Raw genomic sequence first — 27,081 nt, 5'->3', positions numbered from 1 at the left:
TTTATTTTAATTTTCGATGCAAGTTTTTTTAATTTACATATTTATAAATTTATTTTCTTATCAAAAAAGAAATACATTATAAAAGTCAGTAATTCGAATGCAAATGTCAAAAATATCTAGACGTGTTTTAACGAATACTCTCACTTTTTCAAAGTTTGCTTAATTTTGTCAATATTTAATATACAAAAAAAAAAAATAATAATAATACGACAAATGTCTGGAAATAGCTATTAATAAAATAATAAAAAATTTTGGTATTCAGATAGTGAATATGAGAAAAAAAAAAGAGAGTGATGTGTTTGAATTATTATTAAAATGCGTGCACCAACATGACGACGATGATGATGATGATGATGACAACAATGATGATAATGATGATATGATATCAGCTACGTGACTTTCGCAATTGAATCACAGTCATTCACAGAATTTTAAATTATAGAACGTTTTCATTTAATGTACTAAACAAGAGTTTAACGAAAGTAGGCAATGTAAAATTCACATTATAATATGACTGCGACAAATTAAAATAAAAATTAAATGAAAATAAAAAATAAAGTATTTTATTCACAAGGTTACTTACAATGCTTCTCTACTTGCACACATGTCATAATAATTATAATGTTAAATTTATTTTCTTTTTCATTTCGGTTCATGAAAAATAAAATGAAAAATTCACTTTCTAATTAATTTATTTTTCATCAATCTCAATCAAATATATTAAAAAAAAAAAAAACAAATCTAAATTCCCACAACAATGACATAAAATGTGCTTTCGAATTTGGTAATATTTGGGCAGAGTTAAATATATTATAACAAAATAAATATATATTACCTGTCATGACACTGACGTGATGAGTCATTATTGTTTGTTTAAAATATTATTACAAGGTGGTAAAAAGATGAGTACCATAACTCTTTTTTTTATTTTTTTTAATTTCATTTTTTTGACTAGACATATATTTATTTATTGAATGAAAAACCTTTCTTAATATTTTGAAATTCAATTATTTCTATTGGAAATAATTTAATTTCGAAAGTTTAAAAAATAATAGTCTCTATTTGATCAGACCGAAATTCTTTTTATTGTAATATATATAATTTATTTGATTTAATTTATTGCTGTTGGATACTATACACATTTACATATTTTATTATTCAATTATACATGTATAAACAAACAACTATTATTATTATAAATTTAAACATATTTTTTTTTCATTTTTCTATTTTTTTTGTAACATTTAAATTTAAATTCAAGAGAGAATAACTATAAGTTATAACACAGATTGGTTTTATTTTTTTCTCAAGTGAAAATAAATTAAACAATAAAAAAAAAAAAAAAGCTCACTTTATTATTAAGTCTTATTATTATTATTATCGTCGTGTTCACAATGATTGCCATTAATTATTAAAACAATCAATTGATTGATAAATATGATTTTCGTAAAATTGACACATTTTATTATTATACATTTAAAACAAACAAATTCATTAATTTAAAAAAACAGATATATATTTTGACAATATAATACAGGTACACATTGAAAAACAGTTATTAATTATAATTTATAAACCAACACATTGTCTTTAATCTTTATCATATCGTCAATAGATTGTCATTTAAAAATTCATTTATCAGTATAATTATTTTATTGTACATTTGGCACAAATTTCATATTTTTATTATTGCTCACAATAATATAACTCTTTCAATTAGTAAACAACACATATATATATATTTTTTAATTGAAAAGTTAAACAGTTTTCTTGTATGTTATTATTTTAGTATATAATTATGATTAATTGATTTTTTTTTTTAACATCAACAAGTCGTTTTTCATTAAAATAAATCATCAGAAATTACGACTGACACTTAGGCCGATAGAAAAAAAACTATTTACAAAGTATACAAATAATTTTTCATTATATTAAATTAAACTATCAGCTAGTATTATTATTATTTATCTAATTATTATAACAAACAGTCAGTGTGAAATTGAGGGAGGTAGTTTGTTTAAATGGCAAGACAATTCAATGATATTCAGGTTTCATGATTTTTGATTATTTGCTATTATTAAATAATATATTAGATAACTAATTAACGCATTGTAAGTGATTCAACAGATAGTGACATAGAGGCAGCATGTCGATAAGGTGGATGATGTGATGATGATGATGATGATAATGATGATCCAGTTGCTGGATTATTATTGCTATTATTATTATTATTAAGTTGTACAACTTCTTCAATTTTTTCCAAGTCATTTGCTGCTCCAGCACTATTTTGTTTGTATAAACGTGATGATATTCTTGATGATGCTGCTGCTGACATTATTGAATCTGATATTATTGATATTGATGGTTCATCAGCACGATCAAGGCTAAATTGTCGTTTGAGCATTCGTCCACTTGAACCTTTACCTGTTGTATTATTCATCAATAAGTTTTTTAAAGAGGTCTCAATCTTTCTCTTTTTCTCAATAATAATACAGAAAAAGTATTTGTTGTTATTATTATTGAATACTTACCATGTTCGTTGGGTGATAGGCGCCTGTAGTGATTGTACGGTGAGCTAAGATCATCAGCATTAAAGACTCTGTGTCTGTGTCTTGCTGATGAATTACGAAATGCAGTTGTTGCTGTTACAATTGAACTTAGTGAAGTTGTTGAAGCACCACAAGAACCAAGAAGAGCAGCAGCAACTCTTGATGCTGATGCTGATTGTATGCCAGTATTGATGCTGCTATTATTATTATTATTATTTGTTGTGATAACTGATGTGTCTTTGTCTTTCTCGTCATGTACAGTAACAACAACATTTTTAGTTATAACACCAGCACAATCTGATGCAACCACACCAAGACCACCATTTGCACCATTGTACTTTGAATTTGTTGAAATTGAAGAATTACTTTTACAATTTTCATCTTCATCTTTTGATGATATACTTGGAGCATCAGCATCAATACATTCATCTGTTGTTTGTACTTGTACTTGTACTTGTGGCAATTTAGTTGAATTATCAAAATTTTCAATTGTAACTTTTAAATCCTCAGTACTTGCTGATTTTTTTATCATCAAACTTTCATCCAATCTAAAATTATCAAAATTTCATAATGATAATACTAATAATAAATATTATTTTATATAATTTTTTTTAATCATTACACATACCCATGATCATCACTTAAATATATTAAAATTCCAAGTGTAAAAAATCGAAAAAACTTTGTTATATTTTTATGAGAAATAAAAGATGGAAAAAAGAGAGAAAAAAATATTAAAACTCACCCAAATGGTGGTGGTGTAGGTAATTTTTTGTCAAAGCCTTGTTTACCAAGTAGCCAATATGTTGGCATTTTTCCTTTACCTTTAATATCAGTTGAGCCACGATATTCAATATGATAACCACCAACTTGAGTCAAACGATCTCGTGTTGCTTGACTCAAATGTATACGCCATGGTGCACCAGTTGATTCCATTCTTGATGCTGTATTAACAGTATCACCAAATAAACAATATCTTGGCATTGTTAATCCAACAATACCAGCACAACATGGACCTTGAATAATAATAATAAAAATAATAAGTTTAATAATACATATGTTGATGATATATTTTGTTAATTTAATTTACCAGTATGTAAACCAATTCGAAGTTGTAGCTGTGTTTTTGGTAAATGTCGTACTTTAAATTTGCCACTTTGATGTAATAAATCAAGTGCCATTGTTGCAATTTGTGATGGATGATCTTGTATTCTAACTGGACAACCACCAACTACCATATATGCATCACCAATTGTTTCAACTTTATAAACAGTATATGCATTTATTGTATCATCGAAACATGTATAAAGATCATTCAATAAATCAACAACTTGAAATGCTGTTGAATTTGCTGATATTGTTGTAAAACCAACAATATCAGAAAAATATATTGTAACTTCATCAAATTCTTCTGGATCAACAGGCATACCTAATTTTAATTTTTCAGCAACTGAACCAGGTAACATACGATTTAATATTTCTTCTGTTTTTCTTTTTTCAATATCAAGCTCTTGAGTACGTTCACGTATTAATTCTTCCAAATTATTTGAATATTTTTCAAGCATTTGAAACATTGTATCGACAAAATTTACTTTTCTATTAAAAAAAAAACAATGCAAAATTATAATTAATTTAATTAATAAAATAGTTTTAGTATACCTTCCATGATTTAATTTTTTAAAAAGATCATGAACTGCATTAAAATCAGGTCTCATTTCAGCTGCTTCAGCCCAACATTGTCGCATGATATTTATTGCTTCAGGTGGAGCTGCTTGATGTGATACTGATGGCCTTATTAATGGTGGTGGTTTTTTAACTTTTTCAATAATCTCTATTGATGAAAATAAAAATAACACATTGAGCAACTTGTTGTTGTTGTTGTTATTAAAATAATAAAAATATTTACCTTCTGGTGATCTTGCTAGCATACAAAATGGTTCTCCACGAACAATAACTTCTTGCATAATAATACCAAAACTATAGACATCACCTGGTTGTGTGCCTCTTTTACGAAGAGCTGTATGTCTCAATAGCTCTGGTGCTGTCCATAATAAATCTATAATAAACAAAATATTAAATTACATGTAAATATTGACAATTTAAAAATATTCGAAACAATTTTACCTCGAGCAGTTTTAGCAGGCATGACAATATTTTGGGCTTCATAAAATGCTGGTAATCCATAATCAGCTATTTTTAAAACCCATCTAGCATCAATAACACAATTTCTTGATGTTAAATATCCATGTACACGAATTGGACTATTGTGTAAATATTTCATACCCTATTATACATATGGAAAATTAATATATTATTTAAAATTAAAATATTATTATTATTACCCGAACAAGATCAGTTAGCAGTGAAAGTCTAAATGACCAGTCTAATTTAACATCTTGAACTAGAACATCTTCAAGTGATCCTCTTGAACAATATTCAGTAACAATACAAGGACGAGACGGTTCAGTTAAACATCCAATAAAAGGATTTAAATTCTCATGACGTAATCCATGCATCTATATTATAAAGATAAAATAATTTATAAATAAAATGAGATATAAGGGAGCAGATAAATTAATTCAAAAGTAATTTACCATGACTAAAACATCCATGGCTTTGCTTTTTAACTCAAATGTTGTTTGGCAAGGGACCTCCTTCAATTGAACCAAGTCACCCTGAAAATGAATTTACTGAATGAGGGGAAGTGAATTTATTCCAAGCATGGATATTATTTTTACTCGTTGATTATAATAATGCCAAAGGGGAATAATATTAAACTCACATTGTATCTTGCTCGAGAATCACCAACTATATTAAGACGTGACAAACTACCTGTACTTGTTTTAAAATGTGGCTTGAGTGAACCAACACTACCCTGTAATAAATCAGGCTTTTCAATTTCAGGACCACCAAATTCTTGTAGTTGTTGTAGCCAACAACACAACATTGCTTCTATACCCTCATCAACCTAATTTAATTAACAAATAATTAATATAAATACTCTATTTATTGATTTATTTATTAAATAATAAATACTTACTCTACGACCATCAGCAATATGTGGAAAAACAAAATCAGAAGCTGTTAAAATTATTTTAAATGGTCCTTTTGATATTCTTTTGTTGATAAGATGTCTTCTAATTAATATACCAATTATTATTATCAACAGGGTCAATAAAAGACAAACCAAAACAACAGCAACAATATGTGATGTTCTCAATGGTAAATTATTATTATTATTAACATTATTATTATCAGCAGAGTTATCAACATGTTCATCTGAATAAATAATAAATTGAAAATTATTATAATATTCAAGAGTATATAAACTTGTTTTGAAATACCTTTGCAATCGTTATCCGTGAGACAGTTGATTGGGTCAAGGATTATTTCCTCATCAGTAAGATTATTATTAACTACAAGCTCTTGAACAATTAAATTATCCCAACTTTCAATAACTTGTACAAGTGGCTGCCAATTGTAATCATCAGTATTATTATTATTATTTACATTGTTTAGAAATTTACGTGAATCAAGTAAAGCATAAGTAAACATTTTATTATTATTTGAATTTAAATTATCGTTGTTATTATTGCTGTCATTTAATAATATTCCCAATGATTCATTTAAATAATCAATCAGGTTTTTTTCATGATATACATTTGTTCCATTGTAAATTTCTTCCAAGTTGTATCTAAAATAAAAGGGAGATTGAATTATTATTTTAGAAATATTATTTTTATTTTTTTTTGATAATACCTTTTATCAAATGATAAAAAGACCATGAGATTCTTCATGTGACCTTGAAATTTTCTAGGAAATTTTTGATGTTTATTATTACTATTATTTTCATATGTTGTATTGGCAAATGACAATACTTTTTTACTAGTTGAATTGTCAGATAAACTTTTTTCAATGTTACTTTTTATTTTTGTTGTTGTTGAAGATGGTGGTAAAAAAAGTTCAGGTCCACCGGGATGAACAAGTATAAAAAGTGATTTGTCTGTTTTTGATATTGTTTCAAGTTTTTTAAAAATACGAGATATAAATTCTTCATCATCAGCAGGTATACACAAAACAATAACTGTAATTAAATTAAATTATTAATGATAATGATGATGACAAGTTTAAATAATAAATATTAAAATATTACCTCGTGAAATAATAGACTCAAGAGAGACAAGTGATTGATGAATTTCTTGTGAAGTTGATTGACGTGAAATAATTGCATGGTGACGAGGTATTATTCCAATGTTTTTCAATGCACCAATTATTAAATTTTCCAAGCTTAGCCATGGTTCCTCATCTTTTATTTTTAATAAAATTAAATAATATAATGAAATATAATTAATAAATTCAATGATAATAATTACCAATTGATATAACAGCAACAGATTTCCATTTAAAATGTAAAAATAATTCTGACAAAGCTTGAGCAATAATCGGGAGAAACGGAGTGAGTCTTATCATTGACGTTGCCTCATTATTTTTCAACGTTTTCTGTAATTTTAAAATTTTTCATATTAATTTGACTCTTGTAATTTAATGATATTTGAAAAAAATGTCAATGAAAAAAGCATGTATATATATAATTTAATGTTTTTTTCGGGCTTGACAATAAATAAGCAGGCTTGACTTTATACTTTTAAAAGTCAAGATGAAAAAGTTGATGAAAAAACTAGGTCACTTATTATTATATTTATTTTTTTTTTCTCAATTCAAATAATAATATAAAAAATAAATAAAAAAAAAAAAAATAAAAACATAAGGGTCATATAATTTATATTGGCGTCTATGATGAATAGAAGCAATAAATTTTATACACAACCCCTACTACCACTACTATCTCTCTACTATTACTATTATGTTACTACTATCTTTTTTACTATGAAAAAAAAAAATACATATTTTCAAGTCATCCTTTTCTTTTTTCAATCTTTTTATCAAGGTCAATTGTGTACACACACACACACATGTAGAGCTTTATTTCGAAAAAGAAATTTTTTTTTATTTCTCTCTCTGTCTCTCCTCTCTCTGTTGTCTTTATTTTTGCACATATCGTAAAAATAATAATAATAATAGTAATAACAATAATGAATCTGAAATCTTATAGAATTTTTTTTTTTTTTTTTACATAAAAATAATATAAAAAATAAAATTTAGTTATATTGTCTTTGTGTGCGATCAATGAATGTGATTTATGCGGAAATTTGAGTTGAAATAATTTCGAAATATAGGAAGAAGAAAAAGCAAATAAAATTCAAGGGGGCTGAAAAAGTAAAAAAAAAATAGTTGTTGTGGTTTTTCTTGTTGGTCTTTACTTGATTTTATTTTTATTTTTATTTTATTATTTCCATAAAGCCACTTTGTTAAATTAAAAACACGTGTTTTTGTTTTTATATAAAAGCATAGTAATTACATTAAAAATCATTGTGAAAATTAAATTCACCTTATTCATATTGTTATATAACTTTTTTCCGATATTTTCATCATAAAAGTTTGATTGTTTTTATGATAATTTAATTATAAATTTATCGTAAAAGCAACATTTTTTTTTTTTATTTTTTATTTTTTATTTTAATATACCTATATTTTCATTTATATAGTTTTAAACTTTTTCAACATTTTTTTTTCATTTTTTAAAAATAAAACGAATCAGAGTTTATGTAAGAAAAATAATCAAGTAAAATATTATTGAAAATAAAATGAACTTTTAAAAGAGCATTAATTGAATTTTAAATTTTAAATTTTTACTTTTTCTCTTTTGCATTTTATACACGAATTATTAGTTATAATAATAATAATAATAGTAATAATGATAATAATGGTAAAGCATTTGTAAAGATTTTATAGTGGAAATAAAAAAAAATAAAAAAAATAAAATGAGTGACAAGAAGAATAAAACTTGATGCGGAAATGATTTGCTCTAATTTCCGTTTCAAGTTGGTTCCTTTACGTGTTTGTCAGACAATTATTTTCTTTTTATAATAATAATAATTATTGAATTTAAATTGATGATTTTATAAATGAGGAAAAAAAAAAAAAGAAAAATCAATTTCAATATAGGTAAAATATATTTTGAATATATAAATGATTAACTCACTGTCTGACAGGTCCAAGTTAGTAATGGTTTATTCCAGAGAAATGCAAGCCTCTCAGCAACTTGACAGGTGTTTACATCCAAAGCCGCAATAAGTGCTTTTGTTGTTGATTGTTCTAAAACTTGAACAAGTGCACCAAGACCCCATGATTTCGATTCACATGCAACTATCAAAAAATAAAAAAAAAAATTAAATAATTACATAAAATTTAATTATAAAATAAAAGTACATAATAATAATGTAAAAAAAAAAACGGATAAAAGTTCAAGAACAGTAGAAATTAAAGTCATTAAAAAAAATGTAAAAAGTGAATTGAAAATCGATGAGACTAAATGAGAGCAATGCCTCGTTATGTCAATGTTAAATTGTAATCGTTATATCTATTTTTTAGTGGCGCATGATTCATCAATGTCATCATATGTATATTTAATTTTAAAAAATAAATAAAAATATTTAAATAAAATTAATAATAATAATATACAAACGTGATTTTTGAAGAATTCCAATACTAAGCTTTCCATTGGTTTTATAAGAGCCAAGAAAATTGATAATTTCATTGTCTTGATTATTATAATTATTACTAGTATTATTATTGCAATTGTCACGTAAAAAAATAACAACATCAGATGTTGTTTTTGTGATATTTTTACGCATCGTTGAAAAAGTTGATGTCATTAAATTACTATCATCAACAACAAGTCTATTAGCATTAGTGATAATTGGTCTTTGTGGTGGTGGTTGTGGTGGTGGTGGTGGTATTGCTGATGATAGACTCAGAATTAGACTGAGGATGAGCCAGTCCTGGTGAAGCCGGCTACGGGCCATCAGCCCGTCCAACCTCACCAACCACTAATTTACCTGTAAATTTTTTTTCAAAATAATTCATGATTGATTATACATAATATTGTCATTTTGAAATTTAACATAAAAAATAAAAATTATAATACGACTTGGATATTGGTGTATTTTCTAATCTTTATTATATTATTTTTTCTTTTTCGATTCATAAAAGTCAATGACAAATTTTATGGGAAAATAAAATAATAAAGATAGAAAAATGTAATGTCTGTAAATATATCTATATCTTGAGTATCATCAAAAGTAATTACAACGAGATAAAAAAATAAAAAAAAATTTGATAAAATGTTTAATGTTGCTTTATGCGACAGTTAAATAACCATATAGATCGATTTTCAATATATAGGCAATATCATGACTTGAAACGAAAATATTAAACATAAGAAAATATTTCATTATATAGCTAATTATCTTTTTGATATTTTAAATAAATATTGATAAATTATTACCTCAGAGTCGTTCGTCACGTGTTCCAATAATAATTATAATAATAACGATGAAAATAAAAATATAGAATAATTTTTTTTTTTTTTTATATTAAATTATTATCTTGACAGCATGTTTTTATTTTTTTTAATTGTTTTTCCTACAATATCAATATTTAATTTAAGACATAATTCATCAAAGAAAATTATTTTTAAAAGTCATGCAAGCTTTATCATTTTTATGAAAAATTATAAAAATATTAAATTCTTTTGAAATAATATATACTGTAATCACATAATGTAAATGAAAAATCCATTTATAATTATGCAATTTTTATAATTTAAAATTTAAATTAAAAAAAATTAAAAAAGGAGGGAAAAAAGCTAAGATAATAATAATAATAATTGGTACTGTTGATATAGTGATAAAGAATCATATTGAATTGCCAATTTTTCTCTTTCAAATTTAATATATTTCTTTGATGGATAAAAATAGTTGACTTGATTTTAATAATTTTAATTCACAAAATAATATCATCAAAAACACTGTGCAAGTGTTGAATTAATATTTTGTTTGTTGTTTTAGTTGTCAGCATACAACATGTATATAAAAATAAATTACAGCTATAAACAATGAAATACATATTAATGAAAAAATAATTATCAATGAAATTGTTTATACTTTTAGCATTTTTTTAAAATTGCAACTGATGATACTTTGAGGTGCAACGAAAATTTATCAATAATAAACATTATTCATCAAACAACCAAATAATATTTTCAAAGAAAAAAAAATAAACAAACAATTAAATAAATAAATAAACAACAAATTTGTGTGTGATGAACTTTATCAAGAGCTTGTAACCGTGGCGCGCGCGATTTCAATACTAGTTTAATTTCATGTATACAATGACGATATCTGCTCCAGCTCAAGCTCCAGCAGCATCACCATCATTATCAGTACTAGTAGAAGTAGTAGTAAAAGTAGGTAGTGGTGGTTGTGGTGGTGGTGGTGGTGGTGGTGGTGGTGCATAGACTGCGAGAGTATCGCGCGATTTTCTAGCAAAACAGAGAGGGTCAAGTCAGAGGGATGTAGAGTTTGGTACATGCTAGAAAGATAGATAGATATATATACATTTATAGGGGAAAAAAAATAAAAATAAAAAATAAAAATAGGCTAAAAGGGGTGCGCGCACGCGTTTCGTTGACATTCGCCCGGGATATATGCCAAGCAAAAATTCTCTTGGGTACATATATAATACTGTAGCTATGTGGCGATGATGATGATGATGATGATGATGAAAATGATGATGACAATGATAGCTTCTTGGAATACTTTTCCTCAAACAATCATACATGATATGTATATAAATTTTATTCTGTTCACATACGACTTTACATGCATGATAATATTTTCAAAGAAAGGAGAAAAAAAAAGAAAAGTTTAGCACCCTTTTTTTTGTTAATACTCTCATATTGCAGCACTTGTCTACTTCACGACTCTTTAACCCACACAATGACAACTGGGCTATCAACTTTATATATATTTTCATCCACCAAAATTGTCAATAAATAATTGATGATTATTTAATTGACATCGATAAAACAACTTTAATTGAATTGTGTACATAAAAGAAAGAAAAATTATTAAAAAGGTCAAGCAATAATATGAACAATAAAATTGACAAAAAAATTATACAAGTTTATTTAAAGGTGCACTCATTTATTTAACAAATTCATATGACATTTTCAGGCGGCAATTAAACAAATTAATTTTACCTTTTTAAATTTAATATATGCAAGTTTTTTTTCAATTTAATTTTTTAAATTTTTAGCCAACCAACTAGCTATTGATTGTTACGTAAATTGTTATTATTATAATTATTAAATATTAGAGGTAAAAATTTAAAAATTGATTAATAATTTTTGTTAATTTATTGACATAATTTCGGTAGGAAAATTTCGACAAGATAAACTGTCGAAATGTAACAGACCATCATTTTATGAGTTGAGTGTAAATTTGGGGGATTTAATAATTTAATAGAAGGGCAAAGAAGCAAAGGGGCAATAAGGCAGAGGGATGACTCGTAGGGCATCTACAACAGCTGTATCTATATATGTTTATTTCAACAAGGAGAATATGACCTAATCGATTTTGCTACAACTAAACAGGCGTTGCATGTATATATACTACGCTTGTTGACATCAATTAGATATTTATTTATCAATTTCATATTAATACCAAATATTTTACACGTAATTATTAATTATTTTATAATTAAATTTTTGTGCTTTGAATAATTAAACTCGTATATAAATGTAATTAATTAATTTATTGTTGTTTTTTTTAAGTAGTAAATAACTGTATAAAATAAAATGTATTTTATGCTGTAAGATATATACTGTAAACACATATAAATTTTATATTTTTTTTTGTATTTCTGATTTTGACACAAGATGAAGAAAATTGAGGGAAAAGCAATATGAGTCACAACTGTGCTTTATATAATAAATGAAAATAAAAATAATCTACAAGGCAGACAGGTGGAAATGAGGTGGCAAATATATATATTTTGATGATGATGTTGATGTGATATTAGTTATGCTACTTCTCAAGGCCACACGTGTTGAAAATTTATATATTTATGTATATTGAAAAATAATAAAATGAAAAACACAAGAAAGATGATGATAATAATATCGAAAAAAAAAAAAAAAAGTGTGGGCTATCAAGATCAATAATTTATTTATTTTATAACTATATTTTTTTGCAAATACCACAATTTATATGTATATTATCATTCGAATTTCATTACTGTATATATAAATTTTATGTTTTCATGTAAAAAAATTATTTATTATTTGGAAAACATTGAAAATTACAAGAAAATTATTTTTTTAAAAATCAGGAAATCATGAATTTAAATATATATCCGTCAGTTTTAACTTAAAATTGAAAAAAAAAAGCAATAAAAAAACCCACGTAATATGTGAATGAGCTAGCTAGATATAGCTTGGTTATTTATTTTACTACCAAACTCATTTATTTCCATAAAAAAAATAATAAAAACAAAAAAAAAAAATGTATAATTGATTGCAAAATAGTAATAAATATATTTTCATTATAAAATTTGATAAATTGAAAACAATATAGAAAACTAAAAGGTCAATAATTATTATTGACTTTAAAGTTAAATAAAAAAATAAAAAACCCGTTGATAAAAAACCAACAGCTCGAAAACATGACATTTCGAAAAGCACTTGTCGATAGAAACGATTTCTATGCATAGAATCGTCTGTCGAAAAAGCAACAAATTTTTATTTATTTATTATAAAAAATAATTAGAAATAAATTAGAAATAAATTTTAGAGTATTATATAATGACACAGTTATTCTCACGATCAAGTAATTGAGTGATTGATAATAACAATAATAAATTGTGGTAAAATTTTGGAGAATCCTGCGGGTCGCGTGTCTGTCTCTCTGCTCTCAAGATTTTATAGAATTTCATAGAAATATAAAATGACCGAGACCACCATAAAATATATATAATACAAAAAATAGTTAAATACAAATTTATATATAATCAAGGGAATCATCGGAAAAAAAAAAGCATATGGTCCTAATACGGGAGCCACGATACACAAAAGCACATTCTTTTAAATTTTATCATTTCATATAATTTCGTGGCATTTGCAATATATTTACATTATCATTTTTTTTTTCATGTATACATACTGTTAACAAAATATCTGCATTTTAATAAATCATAAAAAAATATTAAAGAACTCATTGCATGTTTTTTTTTTGAATATCTTTTTTCAATTTTCATACACTTCTCATAAAACATGTAGGCGCGCGTATTTCGATTTTTCGATTCAGCAATTATCCATGTAAAGAAAATAATCATAATAATAATAATATTATGGACAAGGTGTCAAGATGCAGGTAAAGGATCTGTTTATATATAAAAATGTATTTATATATTGAAAACGGGACCGCCCGCAGGGTCATCGAAGCAACACGTTGAACATTATTATTTATATTGAAACGACATAAGCTATTTATGACACGAATCAAACTAGATAATAATAACAAAAAAAATATAAAAAAAAAATTAGGTAAAAGGGAAAAAGAAGGTATATAAACTATAAAGTAAAAAAAAAAAAAAAAAAAAGCATCCCTATATGATGATCATGACGATGACGACGACGATGTCCAAGATTCACCTTATACATGCGGGACACACATCAACTTGTATATTTGTCATTGACAATAAAAATATCATCCCCTTTTATAAAAGTAACAATATTTTACAATCGAAATAATATTTCGTGAGAAATATACATGAAATTTTGGATTTTAGTTGTTTGATGCTGGTGCTTCATGTAGAGTTAAGTGCGGGTGGTTCTCACGAACCATTATTTCAACTAAAAATACATTTTTTTATTTTATTTTTTTTCTTTTACAATCGTTTGTGTTTGTGTGCGATTGAGATTATTTATTAATATTAATTTATCTATACTGTATATTCATGAAAAGAGTTATTGATAATATAATGCTACAAAAAATAATAATGATAATGATAAAATATGTAGTGTATTTTATTTTGAGATATAAAAGTCCACCGGAGGTTTCCCCGTCGCCTTCGTGCAATTACATCCAATTGAAACAATTTAGTTCAATTGATCTTAACTCGCTGAATTGACCGGCAGGCTCGAGACTCTTCCACTCAGCTATGCGGGTTTTATTCCGTTATTTTTTTTAGAGCATTTATTTTTTTATTTTTTATTCTGTATATCACACGCATGCAACGAATAAACAACAGAAGAAAAAAAAAAAAAAAACCAAGATTTAAATTACAAGACAATAGACAAATTTAAATTTCAATATGTATATACTTTTAGTATGTTTGTCTTGTTTATATTAAAAATGAAAGAATTTATATTATAAAAAAAAAAATAAAAAAAAAGCAAAAGGGTCATCAACAGGAAGGACAAAGAGGCCAGGGGGTGATAATTTATAAATCGTGATATATTCAATATGATTCACGCAATGACTTGATGATCATCATCATCATCATGATTATTATTATTATTATTATTATTAATGTTTGAAGGGGACCAAGAGCAAGAGCAAGAGCAAGAGCAACAGAATAAAAAGGAGGAGCCATCAGCAGGTACTCCTTCTTTTTGCGCAAGCTATTCAAGTGGGAGTTTAATAATGCGCGGGATATTTTAACTCTTGTCAACTTGAACCAACATTCAAACAGATCTCATTTTTTTAAAACTCTCATCATTTTTTTTTTTTTTTTATTCTTTATTCTTCCCGCTTTATTATTTAAAAAAAAAAAAAAAATGGTAACACGCACACACACGTCACTCTGTAACAAGTAATATACGTAATATGAAAAATTGAAAAGAAAAAAAAAAAACACTGAGGGAAAAAAATATTTGAAACACAATTATTTTAATAGCTCAAATGACATTTAACCCTCCCAAAGTTATATCTTTTTAATAATAATCAAAATGATGATGGTGATGATTATGATGGTGATGATGATAACACAAAATAATTAAAAATAATATGTATAGAAAAAAAATAAATAATGAAAAAAAAAAAAAAAAACGTGGGTCAGTGCAGGAGGCGACCCACCCGGTACTGCAGTCTGGCATCACCGAACCTTTACTTATATCGTGCCTCGGCTAATAACGCCCAGTAATGTGATATGATTAGCTTAGTTGAGTTGAGTTTAGTTCGTATTCGTTCAATTCACTTGGTTCGTCGGCAAAATCACATCGAGTTAAAAACCATTTAGTCCAGTTAAAGTCATAAACATCTCAGTGTCTTTATTATCATCACCACAACCAACGACAACAACAGCAACAACAACTAATAATCACATTATGTATCAATGGATTCATCATCATCATCATCATCATCATCATATGAACATGCCTTCTTTCACCTTTGCAACATCCATAAGCCAATCTTTGATTTTATTTTTCATTAGATTTCATTAATAATTATTATGAAGCAAGACCACGTGCTTTATTCAACATAACATACAGGTGTAATTGATAGATATATAAATATAAAGATAAAGAGACAGCTGACAAATGTATATATTGAATATAGTCAACACAAGTTAAACTGGTCAATAAGACAGATTTTAATTAATCATTTAAATTAGCACTTGTTAGAATAATAATAATAATATGAAAATGAAAAAGCATGATGATCCATAAACTAATAATGCGGAATGTATGAATGGGGGTAGTTTGATTGGACCAATTCGAGGCAATTCCTGACGATTACTGGCATTCATTGAAGGCCCTGGTCTGTTGAACAACGAGTTTGTCATTCCAGTATCAGATTGTCAAGCAGTCGAGATGGTTCCTTATCATTCTCGATATTTAAATATTTAATTAATAGATTACAGTAATTAATCATGAAGAAGAAGAAAAAGTAAATGATAAATTAATTTCAGATCTAGAATGTTTCAATCAATGCTGATGGACAACAATAAAAACAGTCTTGCTAAAACAAAAAAAAAAGTATTATAAGAAAATTCAAAGTAAGTAAGCAAGCAAAACCCGCATATGTTATCTCCTCAGTCATCATTTGGCATCATAAAAATATGGCTTGTAGCTTGTACACGATCATGATCATGATGATGATGATGATCATCATCATCATCGGGTCGTGATGTATAAATGTATATACATGTATTTATAAATGTCCATCATAAGGCAACAAGGCACCAAAGCATAACGTCGTTGTACCAGCACACTCGTCCTATTGGCCCAACTCGTCATCTACTGTGGTAACGTGGGCGGTGCCTTCCAGCCATCCTTTTAATATAAACGTGTGTGTGAGTTAGTTGTCTGGTCATTAGAGATCAGTACTCGCAGTATAGATGAACGGGTACCGTTCACAGTATAACACGAATAAAATAAATCGGATAAATTTATTTCAACTTTTTTAAAAAATTATAAATTCATCATTATCAATTGTTATCACATTACAAAAATTAAAATATATTTTCTATTTATAAATAAAATAGATAAATTGATAAATTGACAGACAAGCCAATCAACTAACGACGGTGAATTTAATTATAATAAAAAAAAAAAAAAAAAAAAAACATATTTGTTTAGCAAGAGACAACGACACTTTGCAATAAATGAGAACACAACTAGTTCACTCGGTTAACTTTGTTTAAAATTAATCAAAATTAATCATAACCAGGCCAACAATTGATAGCAATTGGTTGAGATTCCATTAACGCGACGACGACCTGCAACAAATAACACTCTTCACCTATTCTACCCAATTTCATCAATCAAATATATACATACATTAATTATTATTAATTAATTAATTTATTGATTGATTGAATTAAATTGTTTGAAAAGTTGATAATTTTTTTTAAAATAATTGTGTTGATTGTTGATTTTTATTATTGAAAAAATAAATAGTGAAGTGAATATAGTAATATAAATCTCATGAACATCGTCGATTATTCTTGGCAATCAGTTCTTCTGGATTATCCGAGGAATTATTTGAACAGTGATATTGATTCTTCGTTTGTGGAGAATCATCAGTACAATCAAGTGGTGGATAATTTTGATGCAAATTATATCATGGATGGTACACCATTTGATGATTCAATATTTTCGGATTTTGGCGGTGGTGGTGGTGGTGGTGGAGGCGTCAGAAGTGCTACCGGTGTTCATTCAATTCAAGTAATGCTTGGTCTTCATGGTACTCATCATCCAGCTGATTTAATACCACCTGGTGGACATTTACATAAATTAGATACATCTGAATCATCACCAACTTCTCATCATCAAAATTCTCATCATCTTCAACAACAAGTACAGCAACAAGTTCAACAACAACAACAACAACAACAGCAACAGCAGCAACAACAACAACAAAAAGAATTAAAAGAAATGGAATTAGCTGGAATGTATGCACCAATGTCACAAACACAAGATGTTACAACATCAACATCAACTGTTGTTACACCAACATCAACGTCATTGCAACAAAATTTACAAATGGTCAATCAATTGAAAAGAAAAACTGACGATACAATTAATTCAATGACTCAAGGTAAAATTTTAATTATTTTGTTTTTTTGTTTTTTTGTTTTCATTTTAAAAAACAAATTTATAATATTATTTTTTTGTTTTTTTATTTATTGTCAATAGCCAACGAGACTCAACCAGCCAAAAAAGATTCAAAAAAAAAGACAGATAACAATGGAATTAAAAAGAAAAAAACAAGGTAAATAAAATAAATTTTTTTTTTTTTTTTTGGTATTTTGAAGAAGTTTAACTTGGTATAATGATAAATATTTTTAACTAATATTTTGTGATAATGAAATACTGATAAGTTTGAAAAAAAAAAAAAATAACTATTTTCCAAGAAAAAAAAATAAATGAAAAATCAACAAAACAAGTTACTGACAAGTATTTTTTTATCATAAAAATATTATATTAAAAATATAGATATTTATATATATTTAAAAATATTAATTTAAATAAAATAATTTGTTATTTAGAACAACATTTACTGCATATCAATTGGAAGAACTTGAAAGAGCATTTGAACGTGCACCATATCCAGATGTATTTGCCAGAGAAGAATTGGCATTAAAACTTGCACTATCAGAATCACGTGTTCAAGTATGGTTTCAAAATCGTCGTGCTAAATGGAGAAAACGTGAACCACCACGTAAAACAGCTGGTTATATGACAGGTGGTTCACCAAGTCCAGGTTTAACTGGTTCATTTACATCATTAAATAATAGTTTAAATCCATTTGCAACATCAACAAGTGTTGCAGCATCAACACCACCAGATGCATGGGCATATTCACCAGCTTATGATTTAGCACCACATTTAAATTTATTAAGTCCATCAAGTTCACCATATTCAAGTACATTTGGTGGTGCATCAAATAATGGCTCATATTCATATGCAACAATGTTACCACAACATGATACATCATTATTTTCAACATCTGGTCAAAATACAATGCGTGTACATCAAGATTACATGACAACAAGTAACAATAATAATTCACCACCACCACCATTACCATTACCACCACCACCTTCATCATCATCATCATCACAAAGTGCCTTAACACGTGCTGATTATCAAAATATGATTTCAGCACATTCACCACAATCACATACAAATCATCTTGTTGTTGTTGGAGGTGGTGGTGGTGGTAACAGTGGTGGTGGTAGTAGTAGTGGTGGCGGTGGTGGTGGTCCAACAAATAATAGCATGTCTGAAGATGAACATGCTCGAAATAAAGGACAACTTGATTATGTTGCTGGACTTAGTCCACCTGATAAATATCATCATGATCAAGATTATCAAACACATCAACAACAAGACACGGGTATTCATCAAAAAAATGATTATGGCATGCATTCACCACCACCATCAGTTAGATCAATAAAAGATCAGGTACTTGTTAAAAGTGAACCAACTGAACACCAAAATTACGTTCAACTTCCACCTTTTTTGAATTAACTCGGACCCTCGTTAAGCGAGCAACATATTATTAGCTATTAATTATTATGCAATAACGTCGTGCCTTTGATATTTTATATATAATCAAACAATTCATCAATTCATTCATACATTTATTCATTTATTCATTAGATAATATTTTTTCTAGTTTTAGTTTTTAAAATAAAAATATATTAATTTGGCAATAAACCAAAGAAATGAATTATCTCATCATTGATTCAACATTTTCTAGACGTTATTGTTTATTATTTTTTTTTTTTTTAAATCTATTATGCGAATTATTGTTATTATGATTATTATTATTATTAATATTATTTTTAAACGCAATTTAAAAAAAAAAAATAAAGTGTAATTTTAAGTTTAAAAAAAGTGTGTGTTTGATACAAGTTTTGATAATTATTAATAATAATGATAATTTTATAAATATATAGAAAAAAATTATTGATGAAATTAAAATAATAATTTGAGGATTGTCCGAGCATATTTAATGTTAATTATCAATTTTTATTTGTATTAATAAATAAAAAATTATTTACCTCGTTTATTTGTGAATTATTTTTATTATTATTATTTAATCATCAACATCATCAGCAGCATCAGTAGCATCACCACCAGCAACTCTTGGATCTTCTAAATATTTTTCATGTTCTTCTTCTTCTTCTTCTTCTTCTTCTTCTTCATTTTGTTGATATCTTGGGGTTGTTTGAATTTCACGAGTCAACTCCCAAATACCCTCACCAGTAAAATGATACGCTTTTTCAATTTCATAAATACACAAAGCCAATAATTGACAAGATGTATAACGATCCTCTTGATTCAATGATTCATTCATTTTAATTAAATCGATACATATACCTTCAACTTTTTCTCTGTTGAAAATGGAAAAAAATATTTATACTTATTGTTGTGTTTTTCGAATAATAATAAATAAAAAAGTAACAATATTTTTCATACCTCGAATATAATAACAATTGCAAATTTTGATGAACATCTTGAATGTCAAAATTGTCCATTAAATATTTACGAGTACCGTAAATTGACATAACATTTGCACGTTTCCACAATGGATGTTTTTTTAATTCAATTTTTAATTTTACAAAATCAATTCCAATTTGTTTAGCTAAATCTAAAAAGAATTCTTTATCTTTGTGTCTGCTTCTTGTGTCTTTCAAGTATCTAAAGATAATTAAATTAAATTACATTGATAAATTAATACAGAGCAATTAAGTAAATAAATAATCTTACGTGTCAAATTTACTGAGTGATGATCCTAATACTTTAATTGTAAAATTAGATGCAAAGCCTAGATATTTAAGATAATGAATTCTATTACTGATACCATCTTTTGTCAAAACAATTTGCAATATTAAAGGATGATCGATTAATCCTTTTAATTCTGGTAGATTGTTTATTGCCTCAATACCATCAATTAAATTATCAACATCAACTAATAATATTTCTGGACAATTTTCTAATTGTATTTTTGTAAAATTATATTTTTCCAATAACTTTTTTGCCATTGATACATTTTCATATTTCATTTTATGAAGTTGTGGCCAATGATTCAACAAATATTTTACTGATAAACCACAAATTGTTTTTAATTCATTTAATATTTTTTTCATATCAATTGCACAAGTATTTTCAAGACATCTTTTTGTTCTAATCTGTAAAATAAATAATTACAAAATATAATTTTAAATGACAAATAAAATGGGTAAAATCCAAACTTACAATTTCAATTGGTAATCCATAATCATAATGTAGTACATCAAAACTATTTTTAATATTTGCAAAACTTTTGTACAATAGCTTTGAAGTAACAAGTTTAAGTAATTTATCTTGATCAGATGGAAATTCAAGTCTCCATTTGATATAGTGATTTATAATTAATTTTCTGTATTCTTTTATTGATAACGTTTCACTTATTGAAGCTAGTTTTGGTACATCATGAGGTGGATCATGTAAAATTGAATAAAGCTCTTGACAAATATTTTTGTTTTTTGGAATTTCAGCAAATGCCTTGAACAATGCAACATTGGAAGAACCACCACATCTAAAATTAAAGTTCCATTTATCAATTAATATTACAAATGGTTATTTAAATAATTAAAATTACCTGGTGATCATGGTTGTTGTTATGTACATTGCTCCCATTTCTTTGAGTGATGCTATTCTTTCTTCCAATTGTTGTTCATTTAATTCCAAAAATTTAATATCAGTTAGACCATTTTTCATATCAATATTTCTCATCTGTTAATTCATTAAATTGTCATTATAAAAAATATTTAATATTAATAATTTAAATAATATCAATCAACAACTTACTCGACAAATATGACAACAATGATCAATTGTTTTCAATGGAATTTGAAGAAATTTATTACTACGATGAATTAAAATATTTGCTTCATTTTCATCAACTCCTAAATTTTGTATTATAAATTGTTTATAATCTGCAAATGTTGATGATGGTTTATTTTGATGATCAACATGATGATTTATTGTATAATTATTACTCTCTTCTTCTTCATCTGGTACCAACAATTTGAGGTTAGAATTTAAACATCTAAATATTATTTTACAGTTTATTTGATTGTCATATTTCATTTTTGCTCTTGACAGTATATTTGTTCTTCTTAAAAACTGCATTATAACTATTCATTTGTTTTAAATATTTACAATTTAATTTAAATAATAATATAAACAATAACACTATAAATATTTACTCCAACTCTTTTTTTCATTTTAAACATGGAATTATTTGTCCATCTTTCAGCTAAATAACAAACTAATTTTTTTTTCCTTTTTCCTAGTCGATAAGATAGATCAATTGAATTGAATTGAATAATTAATTATATAAATAATTAACAAATAGTTATAACGTTGTTTATTTATTCATCTAAACATATACAATTTATATATGAAAAAAAATATAATATAATTCAATAATATATCATGAAAATTTATGTATTTAAGTAAGTGAGTTACTCGATTGCGACAACTTGATTTTTAATTTCGATTCCGCATTTGTCACTGAATACGTGTCTCTAAAAATCAATGAGATATTTTTTTAAATATATTTTTAACTGTATTTCTGCTACAAATTAACAATAAATAATAATAATAATAATTGTTTATATTGTATAATGTTTTTTAAATTAAAATTATGATAAAATATTTTTTCATTAATTACTTGTTAATTATTATATAGTTTAAAATTTAAAAATAAATTGTGGAAAAAAATAATTTACTTTCGTATACCTATGTATGAAAGTTTTTTTTTTTTTTTAATTTTTATTGACTTGCTTCTTATTCCAACAATCACAAAACAATTTATCTTTACGATCACGCGAGGTTTCATCATCTTTATTTACTTGAAGTTGTGGTACTTTTGCTGCAACAAGAAATGCATATTTATTATTGTCTCATACGCATGTATAAAATTTACAGAGATATTTATTTATATTTTTTTTTACCAAATATTTTTGTAATATCAATAACAGATTGTACAAACTCTTGGTAAAAAATATCATCACCATTTCCATATGTTTGATATATAGTTACAATCATATTATATGTTAATTTATAATCAATTGAATCTAAAAGTTTTTTGAATTTTGTAAATGGCACAGTACGATATGATGTAGATGCATATTCGATGAAATTTTCCTAAAACCACAATTATATTAACACAATTAACATAAATATAAAAAAAAATTTTCAATAATATAATTAATAAATTATAATATTTATTTACTTTTAATGGCTTAATAAACTGAATAATTTTTTTAAAACCCTGTATATCAATTTTATATTCATCACCAGAAAGTACTAATGAAATCAAATCTTGAATCAATTTTACATTGAATTTTTCACAGTATGATCCTTTCAATATAATCAAAATTCAAATTATTATTATCATTATTATTATTAATAAAAACTATATATAAAATTATATTTTCTTTCTTACCTAAATGACTTTTTAAAGTCATTATGATTAATATAAAATTATTTAAATTTATTGGTTTTATTTTTTCATTAAAAATATGATAAATGACTTTAAATTCTTTAGGCTCTATGAAATATCCATTTTTTTTGAATAAATGTTTCATAAACAGAGTACTAGTCCATGCATTACCATATCCTTCTTTTGGAAAATTTTCATATTCTTCCTAAAAATAATAATAATAGTAGTACCAAGAATTTTATCAATATATTTTAAAATAATATAAATTAATTATACTTCAAGTTCTAATAAAATTTTTGTTATTCTTTCGATAGACATATTTTTTTTTGGCATAAATTTATTTGTTTCTATTAGTAATTTTAACTTGTCAATTATTTCTCCATCAAGTTTATTTTCAGTGTGGCCTGAAGTTGATATAATAAATTAATAAATTATATTAAAATATAAAAATAACAATAAAAATTTATACCTACAATTTTTATTTAATGAAAATTCATTATTTTTGAAAATATTATATAAGCCCTTAAAATCAATTCTATTTTCAATTTCATTTTCATTAGAATTTGTATTTCTTGCCATTTTAAAAAATAGTTCACTATCTTTATCTTCAATAAATTCAGATTTTAAATTATGTATCTATAAATAATAATAATAATAATAACAACAATAATAATATTTTTAAAAAATTTATAATATAAACCTTTTCAGCTAAACTAGGCATATTGATATTTCGATCATACACCCTGAAATATAAAAAAAAAAATTAAAATATTTAATTATTTTATTGGTCATACTTGTAATCAAGAGAAAAATAAAAACTTACTTTAAAATATTTTCTTGTTCAGACATTATTTGGAGATGAAAAGTTGCTCCTTTAAAAGTATTTCCAATTGATGGTAAAATATAGTATGTACCTAATTTTAAATCCAAACGTCTACTTGTTACTCCAGACATTGAATTTATGGAATTGATTAATCTAACTTCATGTACAAATTTATATAGTGGTTTTTGTAATTTATTTTCCTCAGTTTCATCATACTGAAAATACGTGTAAATGTTAATTTTTTAAATTATAATTTAATAATTTAACTTACTGTTAGAATAACAATTGCTAATTTTGGATCAATAAAATTTTCTATATCAGGTTGATATTTTAATGACAAACTAATGAGAATACTGCATATATTATTATTTTCTTGACCTTCATCTGGCTCTGTTAATACAATACGATATTGTGGTTTTATTGTAAGTAAATCATCTGTTGTTACTACCTTTGACAAGGTTCCTCCCATAAATACTCCTTCTTTTGCTGATAATGATAATTTTTTAGTTCCCGATTTTGTATAAATATCATCGATTATTGAATTTGGTATTAAATTACAAATTTCAATAGTATCAAAATAGTATATAAAATCTTCATATAAAATCCAACTTTCTCCATCAACTTGAATTGGCAATTCAGACTCCATAGTAACTTGATCAAATTTATTTGATTCGGTATATATTTTTTTAATTTCATCAGAATAGCAAATTGAAGCTTTATCACCATGTGGATTATTAATACGTATCAATTTAAATTCATGATCAACAGTTTTTTTTTTTTTTTTAATTATTTTTACAGCTGTAATAGCATAATAATGTCCTAAAACAATTTTTAAAGAATTTTTTTTCTTCTTTTTTTTCATTGTTTTTTCGTTATAACTGCCACAAGTCATCATCGTTTTTCGTATTTTTGCATTATAAATCATTTCAAATAATGTTTCATGTTTCCTTTCAACAAGGTATACTTCAGAGATACATCCTGATAAATCTTGCATTGCCCTTGAAGCAAAACCCCCGTCAATGTTTTTGTACGATCGATAGTTTAGTTTTGCGTAGGCTTTTTCAATTAAAGGCACCTGTTTTATTTATAAAATTAAAAATATATATCAAACAAATCATTATTAAATATACACATTGACATTATTAGTATACAAACCCAAAATTCATTGGAATCTTTTAAAGCTGTATACCATAGAAACTTTGATAATGTATAAAGACGATCATCGATGACAATGTCAACCCACTTTCCGACCTGCCAAAATCTATAATTAATCCACAATCCAATTATTAATGGCATATTTTTTTTCTAAGGCCTTGAAATAATTTTTTTTTACATATTTTATTTTCAAAAAAATATAGCATATAATAAATTTATGTTGTGCATTTTTTATTTTGCTATTTACAATCGTTGTTGTCATAAAAATTTCATGATATATTTATTTACCTGAAGTGAAACATTCCAGCATATTTATCCTTTTCAAATGACTGATCGTTTGATGGCACAATGAAATTAAATAAATTTTCATGATATTTAAGATTCAAAAGTCCAGCTAAAAACCAGCAATCACCTAGTGATCTTTGTCTCACGTGAAAACTTTTATCACGTTTATCACTTATGAATAAAACCGGGTTATTCGAGAGTTGCTATAAAAAAAAAAAAAAAAATATGTATTGCTCTTCTGTATTTGTATACAAGATATATGTTTTTTTTTTTTTGTTTCTCATTTTTATTACCGTGGGTCTCTTGATACCAAACAATGTACTCATTGGAAATTGTGGGTCTTCAAAGTCGTCGCCCCGTATTAGTTTATCATCTAGTATCACATTGTAGTCTTGCTGTGCCAATCTAACAATTTCACCATTTATGTAGTCTATCAACTAAAATAATACATAAATTTATTTGTCAATCAATTTTTTTACATTTAAAATAAATATGTGGGCTAAAAAGAAAATAATTATAATATAGTTATTATATAGTAGTGACCTGAACATTTTCCACTGGTTCATAGTTGTTTGCTGATGACGATGGCGATAACAAAGATCGAAATCTGTTGATGGTACAACAATGATCTGGAAAATTATATATACAGAGATTAAAAAGTTTATATGTTATTAAATTTTTATTATTATATTATAATAAATTACCAATAAATTGATTCAGCAAAATCACTGAAAAAATATATTTTATTTTCATAATTATACACAATATTTAAACAAACACTTTTTAATAAAATATGAAAAATAGTTATAAACAGTTAGCTGGTCAGTAGTTGTTTTATTTATGTTTCAAATGATAATTTTTATAAAAAAAAATATTTTTTTTATCATCAAGAATTTGAGTTATTACTTTTTTTAAATTTTATTTTTAAAACAATAAAATATTTATTAGAATTGAAACAAATATTAATAATTGGCCAGCAACCAATTGTATGTATAATATTTTAAAATAATCTTATTAACGTATAAGAAATTACATGTATTTATCAAAATTATTATGTCATCACGTGTAGCCCAAAAAACGTATTGTTAAGGGCAATTTAATTAATTAAATAAATTAATAAATAAAATAAGGAAATTTTTAATTTATTTATTTTATCATATTTTTTTCAAGGATATATCCTCAAGGAGTTGTTGTAAAAGGAATTGACGTTATTTATCTAATTACATGTAATATCCTAAATACATATTTAATATGTTCATCTTTTTCTTTTTTTAATAAATGTTGTAAATAATTCATTTCAAATGCATTAAAAGACGTGACTGATGTTATTGCTGCTGGTAAATGTAATTTCTGTTTT

The 27,081-nt window shown here is 25.5% G+C and overlaps 3 protein-coding genes across 4 annotated transcripts; 1 reads left to right on the top strand and 2 right to left on the bottom strand.

The window, feature by feature from the left end:
* Positions 1–1,210: 1,210 nt before the first annotated feature.
* On the bottom strand, positions 1,211–10,898 carry LOC122860659 (receptor-type guanylate cyclase gcy-12). The gene is made up of 20 exons (XM_044164563.1): positions 10,616–10,898; positions 9,958–10,094; positions 9,136–9,508; positions 8,653–8,816; positions 6,923–7,049; positions 6,703–6,855; positions 6,309–6,633; positions 5,894–6,243; positions 5,590–5,828; positions 5,332–5,517; positions 5,144–5,224; positions 4,892–5,065; positions 4,674–4,833; positions 4,456–4,605; positions 4,209–4,380; positions 3,640–4,145; positions 3,295–3,565; positions 3,178–3,189; positions 2,532–3,097; positions 1,211–2,424 (listed from the first exon to the last, which is right to left on the bottom strand). Exons 3-20 carry the CDS (start codon positions 9,473–9,475, stop codon positions 2,102–2,104), a joined length of 4,299 nt encoding a protein of 1,432 aa, XP_044020498.1. The 5' UTR covers positions 9,476–9,508; positions 9,958–10,094; positions 10,616–10,898; the 3' UTR covers positions 1,211–2,101.
* A 5,383-nt stretch (positions 10,899–16,281) lies between these two features.
* Positions 16,282–22,244, bottom strand: LOC122860660 (transcription termination factor 5, mitochondrial). Of its 2 annotated transcripts, none has more exons than XM_044164564.1 (7): positions 21,820–22,235; positions 21,611–21,744; positions 21,226–21,547; positions 20,737–21,158; positions 20,446–20,667; positions 20,028–20,360; positions 16,282–16,788 (listed from the first exon to the last, which is right to left on the bottom strand). In XM_044164564.1, the coding sequence occupies exons 1-6, from the start codon at positions 22,141–22,143 to the stop codon at positions 20,063–20,065; spliced, it is 1,722 nt and encodes a 573-aa protein (XP_044020499.1). In that variant the 5' UTR covers positions 22,144–22,235; the 3' UTR covers positions 16,282–16,788; positions 20,028–20,062. The 2 variants fall into 2 exon arrangements, with proteins under 2 accessions (XP_044020499.1, XP_044020500.1); XM_044164565.1 differs by lacking the exon at positions 16,282–16,788 and adding an exon at positions 17,360–17,731 and having other exon boundaries at positions 21,820–22,244.
* Positions 17,443–20,032, top strand: LOC122860662 (protein kinase 4). Its single transcript, XM_044164566.1, has 3 exons — positions 17,443–18,055; positions 18,154–18,229; positions 18,507–20,032. Exons 1-3 carry the CDS (start codon positions 17,443–17,445, stop codon positions 19,489–19,491), a joined length of 1,674 nt encoding a protein of 557 aa, XP_044020501.1. The 3' UTR covers positions 19,492–20,032.
* Positions 22,245–27,081: the final 4,837 nt, after the last annotated feature.

This window comes from Aphidius gifuensis, linkage group LG1, assembly GCF_014905175.1.
Source record: "Aphidius gifuensis isolate YNYX2018 linkage group LG1, ASM1490517v1, whole genome shotgun sequence".
NCBI lineage: Eukaryota > Metazoa > Arthropoda > Insecta > Hymenoptera > Braconidae > Aphidius > Aphidius gifuensis.
This window is presented reverse-complemented; position numbering and strand designations above follow the sequence as displayed.